Genomic DNA, 7616 nt, shown 5'->3' on the forward strand with positions numbered 1-7616 from the left:
TTACGTTTTCCTAATTATCCTAAAATTTACACAGAATAAAGAAAGTCGGGGACGAAATTAATTTAAATGTATAACTTTCACTCGCCTTGTCGGATGTATTTTCTAAAACGACCAATTCTTGGAAAACAATTGAAACACGTGTTAACTATCAAACTATTGTGGTAACTTCACTTTGTGTCGCACTTAGCAGTTCGAACGCTGTAACTAATCAGCGGTTTAAATCTGACAGACAAGCAGACGAGGCCGCAGTTTCACCTCTCTTCATCGTTTACGAACGCAACTTCCAACACGAAAAAAAGTCGCAATCGAAAACCGACCGCCGCGTGACTAACAATTGTAACTCTATCTGTAATGTATCAGGCTCGCCTGCAAATCTCCGCGTCAAACGACCTCGCCACGTCGAACGGGCGGTCGCCACCCCGATCGTGGCTGACTTTTATACCCCATTCACACGACCGTGAAGGTACCTTTAGCTAAGGGGCCTTTGACAGGCACCACGCGAGCCGGAGCAAGACGGACGCCATTCAGCAAGAGCCATCGCCGACAAGCAAGAAGCAGCTCCAAGCAGGGTGTCGAACCGAACCGAACCGAAAACCGGAACAGAACCGTTATTTTTAGCCGAACCGGAACTGAACCGAACCGAAATCTTCGCCGCCATCTTGGAACTGAACCGGAACTTAACCGGAAAGAAATATAACGGTAACCGGTTCAAAACGGTTCACGGTAATTTTTTTTATCACGAAACGAGTGCTTGAGAGTAAACGTTAGCAGCTGTATTTATATGTAGTGATCAAATTGTCATATACCGAGTTGCAATGTATGATAAATTGTGGGTTTTCATAGCGCTTTTGTATTGGCACTACGATTAATCGTGTGTCATGTGGTCACCTGACATCATGGCGTCAAGACATGCTGTCAAATAATGTCACGTCACGTAGCCCCGCGACGTAGTCGCATGACTCGCCGCGTCAAGCCGACTTAAATTCATAACGGGGAAAAACGACGACGACGACGAGTCCGGTGGGACCATTGTCTACATTGCTCTAGAGGTAAATGACAACTTTATATATATATCTGTATCCGATTCTTCCGCAACCCCTCGTTCTTCAACGAGGGGCAGCTGTCCTCGGCTCTTGAAGCAGTGACCCGTCTCCGACCAACGGGGATTAAGGAAAATGAGCCATCCAAACGCACCGCCACAAGCATGCAGCGCAGACCAATCAGCCGAATCATCCAACATCTCTGAGTGCTCCCCTGATAACGTCATGGAGGAGTCTGATGACGAAGGTGGATGGATCACCAAAGTAGCAAAGAAAAGACGCCACGGATCCAATTCGAGTGAGGCGACGATCATCACTCAGCCGACTCACAACCTTGTGGTCATTGTCAAACCTACTAATCCGACCACGATCATCTCTAACATGAATCCTCTGGCTTTGAAACAGATGCTAGAAAACCTGGCACCAGACGGAGTAATCCAAATTCGACCAAATTATCGCCTTAACCTATTGGCCATAGATGCAAGAAATATAGAATCAACGAAGTCCCTTCTTCAGCTGAAGAAGCTTGGCACAATCCAAGTTCAGACGTATGAGCCAGCACCCCCATCTTCCAATGTTGGCGTTATTCGCGGCGTATCAACAGAAATCACAGACGCGGACCTCTGGGCATCAATAAGGGAAAAAGCACCGGTCATTCAAGTGAGGAGACTCGGCAAGACAGAGGCGGTAAAGCTTGTCTTCTCCAGCAGAACCTCACCAGAATACGTCTTTGTGGGGCACACACGATACAGTGTCCTTTCCTACCTCGAAAAACCGCGGCAGTGTCCTAAGTGTAACCGCTTCGGACATCTGGCGAGCACATGCTCCAAACCGCAACGCTGCAGCCGATGTGGTGGAGAACATGTCGTCAGCGAGTGCGAAGCGAAGCAACCAAGGTGCATAAACTGCAAGAGAGGCCACGATGCCACGTCCCGGAACTGCCCAGCCTACAAAGCTGAAAAGCAGATAACTAACTACAGAAGCTCGAACAATGTCGACTATACGTCTGCCAAAACTGTCGTCACGACTGAACAAAAGGTTCGAGGACTGGAGAAGCACCGCACTCCCCACAAGCAAAAGCAAAGCTTGAAAGGAGACAAGAAAGCTATCATCCCAGAGATGAATGAAACCGATTTTCCTCCGTTGGATACGCTGTCATCTGAAATCATGCCAAAGCCAATGGTCCCGTCTGCAGAGCAGCCAGAGTCTTCACCCAAGAATGCAGAAGCTGTTTCGACCCAGAATACTTCTAAGAACCAAGAAGTACCAAGAAAATGGGCAAGAGAACACCCAGCTCAAAAGAAGCCAAGATCAGTTGCAACACCCAAGTCTAGGTAATGCGTTGTGCACAATTGTCACGTTGTTGCGCTCCTTCCTCACTTCTCTCCAGTCACCCATCGCTCAAGCAATGATCACAGTTATCGACATTGTTGTTCCACTTGCCACTTCCTGGTGCAACTAGACTGCTTCATCGGGAACAACACATCGCAAAGTGAAAAAAACGAAACATACAAAGAATACACTTCCTCGCTGCAATAAAAGCAGCTTATTTCCCACAATAATACCGTGGAATGTCAATGGGCTTCGAAACAAGGTAAATGACTTACGGCAACATTTACGGAGACACGAAGTCGAGGTACTCGCCCTTCAGGAAACCAACTTGAAGTCAGGAGCGATCCGACTATCTCCCTACGTTATCTACACTAGTACTCCCCGAACAACATCAACAACAACAGACGCACCTAAGGCATCTCTATTTGTACACAGAGACTTACCTCAGTTCCAAGTGGATCTTTCAGATCTCTGCGACCAAAGCGCAGAATACGTGGCTGTCACGATCACGATACAAAAAGACAACTCGGCCGCCATGACAATCGTATCGGTATATATTCGGCCCAGCTCTCCTTGGAATCCTTCCATCTTACGCACGATCCTTTCTCGGTGTAAGCCGGCCATGCTGATCCTTGGAGACTTTAACGCCCACAACGAGGCCTGGGGGGACAAGCAAACGTCCGCTCGTGGCCGGTCTCTAGAGGATACCACTACAGCTATTGGCCTCCGGTGTCTGAATGACGGCACTGCAACCTTTGGGAGACCTGGCGTAGAGAGCAGTGTGCTCGACCTGAGTTTCGCCACCGCTGCAGTACGTGCGCTCTGGCTCGCCGAACCCGACAGCTGGGGCAGTGACCATCTCCCTATTATAATTACTTCCCCAGAGAAAAAACCTGTCACCCACAAGACTTGTTCTGTAACAAACTGGGATGCCTTCCGAGTGTACTTCGAAGATATAATATCTACTGGCACCACTGATCACACGACCGCCATCTCTCAGGCGCTCTGCAAAGCGACACGGAGAGCTACGGTTCCTATATATAGACCCAACCCAGACCTAAAATACTTAAGGCTACGTGCCTCGCGCCGCAAAGCACAACGACGTGCCTTGAAAACATCAAGACAAGAGGATATACAACGCTATCGAAGGATTGATGCGGCATTTCGTAGGCATACCAAGCGCTTACAACGGAAACAATGGCGACAGCGATGTGAGACCCTTCACTCTCCCGGTGGCGGAAGGCAAGCATGGCGAATGGCCCGCATCCTGGCGGGTCATGCTGTTCCCCGCTCACCGGTCCTTGGCCTTGTTATCGCGCAGAACATCACGTTGCCTCAAGTCGCGGAACTCCTTGCTGATGAATTCACCTCTGCTCCCGCTCCGCCACCGGGATTTGTCGCAGCCACTGCTACCAGCACGCCAGCGCAGGTTGCCAGCAACTCCGATTTCACGCTGAATGAACTACAGCATGCTCTTCAGCGTTCTTCTCGGAAACGCACCGCACCAGGCCCAGATGGGATAACTTTTCAAGCGCTTCGTAACCTTGATGATTCGACGCTTCCTGGCCTTCTGGAATACTTAAATCATATTTGGCGCTCGTCTGATACTCCTCCTGCCTGGCTCAGATCTGAGGTTGTTCCCATTCATAAACCAGGAAAACCGATAGGTGTCACCAGCTCCTACAGACCGATATCTCTTACATGTTGTCTAGGGAAGGTGATGGAGCGAATGGTCCTACTGCGCCTTGACTGGCAGCTCGAGACATCGGGCGCCCTGCCTAATCAGCTGTCTGGCTTCCGCAAACAACGTTGTACGACAGACGCGATCGGCAGCCTCGTACCAGACATAGAACAATCGAAGGCAACAAGGCAAGCAACAACAGCAATATTTCTCGATATTAAGAAAGCATTCGATGCAGTTCCACACGAAACCATTATTGCTCAGCTTACAAGGCTCGGGGTTGCAGGCCGAGCTCTGGCATTCGTACGCGCCTTTCTTACAGGAAGGTCTATGCACGTATGCCTAGGTGGAATTCGAAGTTCCCAACGTACGGTAACCCAAGGCGTTCCCCAGGGCAGTGTTATAATCCCTCTCTTATTTAACGCTGCTATGGCGGCACTGGCTGAGGCTCTACGGCGTATGAAGTCATCGGGACCTGTCATTAACATCGCAATATACGCTGACGACGTGGCCCTCTGGACTACCGCCCCGACTAAGATATATAGCAAGATGCAACAAACCCTCCAGGACGGATTGACTATAGTTGTAGACGAGATTTCTAGACTAGGCCTTACGCTTTCCGCCTCCAAAACAGCTGCCCTTCAATACTATCCAACGGCTAGGGCATCGATCAACAAAATCTACACAATTAATGGAACAGATGTAACACGTGTCCGAACGTACTCCTACCTGGGGTTTCTTCTTGATGACCGCATCTCCTGGTAGCCTGCAGTCAAGGCAATACTGATCAGATGTCGCCGCCACCTCAACGCCGTTCGAATGATGATGGGCAGCAGGTGGGGAACGTCTCAGGTCATGATGCTACAGTTATACAGAGGCCTCATTCTTTCGAGATTATTATACGCCTTGCCGCTGATTCACTTGAGCAATGCACAGTCTGCAGCCATTAAGACCCTGCAAAGGAATGCACTTCGCTTCTGTCTGGGTTTACCGAGATACTCCCCGAACATTCCAACGCTGGTTGAAGCGAGGGTCAACCTTGTCGAGAACCACGGCAAAGAGCTGACACTTCGCCACATCGCTAGGCAAACATCCTGCCGGTCAACAGAGTCCCTCTTGAACCATATTCAAAGTTGTCCTCAATCTCGCCTTGGATCTCTCGCTAGAGACTTTGAAGGAATTGTGGGCACCTTAGATAGAATCTACCCGGCACCACCACCTTACGCCTCGCCGCTGAACATCAGTGAATCTATTCCGGAACTCAGAAGCAAACGCTTCACAGCCCAAGTTGTCGCTCGGACCCTCGCAGAATACCGAATTGAGGTGGATTTTCTAGGATGGATGCGTGTATATACCGACGGCTCGGTACTTCATAGCCGCAAATCATCCACTGCAGCAGTTTTTATACCGGAACTAAAAATGGCCAAATCAAGGAAACTGAGCTTTCACGCTACATCTACCACTGCCGAACATGCCGCGCTTTGGCTAGGCCTTGACATCCTCGACAGTATCCCTCATAGTGGAAAGGCAGTGTTCCTCACAGATTCCAGAATAGCTTTACAACTTCTCGGTAGCCTAGAAGACGCCCCACAATATGCCAGATACATTGGACACATGACAAGAAACCTAGAGTGTAAAGGATGGCATATAGCATACCAATGGCTGCCATCACACGTCGGTATCTCGGGCAATGAGACAGCCGATCGTCTCGCTAATGCAGCTCACCACATTCATGTACCAACACTTGTTATACCAAAAATGTATGAGGCCAGACTTATTATTCACAAAGAAATAGAGAAACTACATCGGGACACGCGCGTCTCTACCGGGAAGCCACCCGCACCCGTGCCTCCAAAGCTGTCCCGAGCCTCCGCTTCTCTACTGCACAGACTTCGCACTGGTTGTGCCTTTACTGCGAAAGCCCTTCACCGTATAGACCCAACAATAAACCCAAACTGTCCACCCTGTGATGTTCCCGAGTGCCAGGACCATCTCCTCTGGACCTGCCCTACTCTAGCGGACAAAAAAAAATCGCTTCTCGACGGCCTGCGGCAAGCAGGCGTAGCAAGTGCTACAACACAGGACATTCTTTTTCCCCCAGGTTCTGCACGCGATGTCTCGAGAACATTCGCCGCACTTCTCAAGTTCTTGGAGGACACCAGTTTATTTGACCTCCTCTAACCCCGGTGTCTGACATACACTGGGCGATGGCAACACTTCAACAACCGAGCCACAAGAACTGCTGACCAATTGTCCTTTTTTTTTTTTATTCTTTCTTCCTTTTCCTTTCTGATCCTTTTCATCCCATTTTCCTCTCTTCTCTTTTCAATCTGTTCTTTTTCTTTATTTCTCTTCTTTCTTTAACTTTTTCTCATCTCCCCTTTCATCCCCCTCCCTTCCCCGGAACTAACTCGCCCCCACTAAAGGAGTGGCCAACATGTTCCGGCTTTCCGCTACCCTCACCACTAACTACTACTAAATTCATAACGTCAGTACAGTCCGTTGCAACTCCAGAAGGTAGGGCGAGGGGAAGGAAGGCCCGGGTTGAGGAAGCAAGCAGACCGCTGGAGAGAGGAGGTTTCCCCCTCTCATCTCCAGCGTTCCGTCTGCTTCCTCCCCCCCCCCCCCCCCCCCGGCATTCTTTTCCCTCGCCCTACCTTCATGAGTTGCAATGGACTATAGGTGCATTATCGTTGTTGACACCGTGGCGTCACGTGCCATCACGACTTCTCGCCGCGAGTCATGTGACACCGTGACGTACTCGATTGTCGTAAACCCGAGTTGAGTGCTCGGGTTCTTGGCAATCTGCATCGCCAAACATTCGTGTTTTCTCTTGTTCAATAAAAGATGAGAATAGCCGAACTCTAACAATGTCTAAAGTTCAACCCACGCTTTATTCTTTGCCAAACCCTGCGCATGACTATGGTAAACACTGGCGGTATGCATCTAGCGTCATATTACATCGTCGTCTAAATAGCAAGTGGAGGAGGGGAACGTTGTTTCTTTTCTTTATTTTTTCTGCGTCTGCCATTGAGCGGAGAGGAAAACTAATGAGTGTTTCTGCAAGCTATCAACGCCAGGGATTACTTTTAGCAGTGTTTACTTAAAGTGCAAAAATTGTTGCATGAACAATTTTACATGTACACATCATTGAGGCACCCAAACATGTTTTCGTTTTTGCTGAACTGTCTGAGAAAGTTGTCCCGAGAATAGAAGGATTGAAAGGGCTAAATCTGACTTATTAATCTGACGATAAATAGAACTACAAGTGTATACGGCAGGGATATCTGAAAAGAAAAATTTTAGTGGCCCTTGAGAGACAGCCGAAAGTCGGCAGCCGCTCAAGTTCTCGCAGTCTTGTTTAAACTTCACAGTTTTTGGGTGCAAGATAAAAGAAGTGGAGGATTACTGTTAACAAATGGCACAGGTATAATTGTCGAATCGGCACCCCCAAACGAAGGAGAGAGTTCCTGAGTAATTAAAACATTCTCTGGAGGAGCATTGTCAAATGAAAAAAAGGGGGGGGGGGGGAATAAAAACATGCTGTGTTGTAAAGGTAAGGT

General features: G+C 48.9%; 1 protein-coding gene across 1 annotated transcript; it reads left to right on the forward strand.

Moving 5' to 3' along the window:
• The first annotated feature begins 5394 nt into the window (after nt 1–5394).
• LOC115317139 lies at nt 5395–6234 on the forward strand. Its single transcript, XM_029976700.4, has one exon. It carries the CDS (start codon nt 5395–5397, stop codon nt 6232–6234), a length of 840 nt encoding a protein of 279 aa, XP_029832560.2.
• Nucleotides 6235–7616: the final 1382 nt, after the last annotated feature.

The sequence above is a fragment of the Ixodes scapularis genome, unplaced genomic scaffold (genome assembly GCF_016920785.2).
Source record: "Ixodes scapularis isolate PalLabHiFi unplaced genomic scaffold, ASM1692078v2 PGA_scaffold2__306_contigs__length_199485367, whole genome shotgun sequence".
NCBI lineage: Eukaryota > Metazoa > Arthropoda > Arachnida > Ixodida > Ixodidae > Ixodes > Ixodes scapularis.

Excerpts from the sequence above, each read along its gene's own strand:
- LOC115317139 (XM_029976700.4), top strand. The coding sequence starts at position 5,395 with ATGCGTGTATATACCGACGGCTCGGTACTTCATAGCCGCAAATCATCC.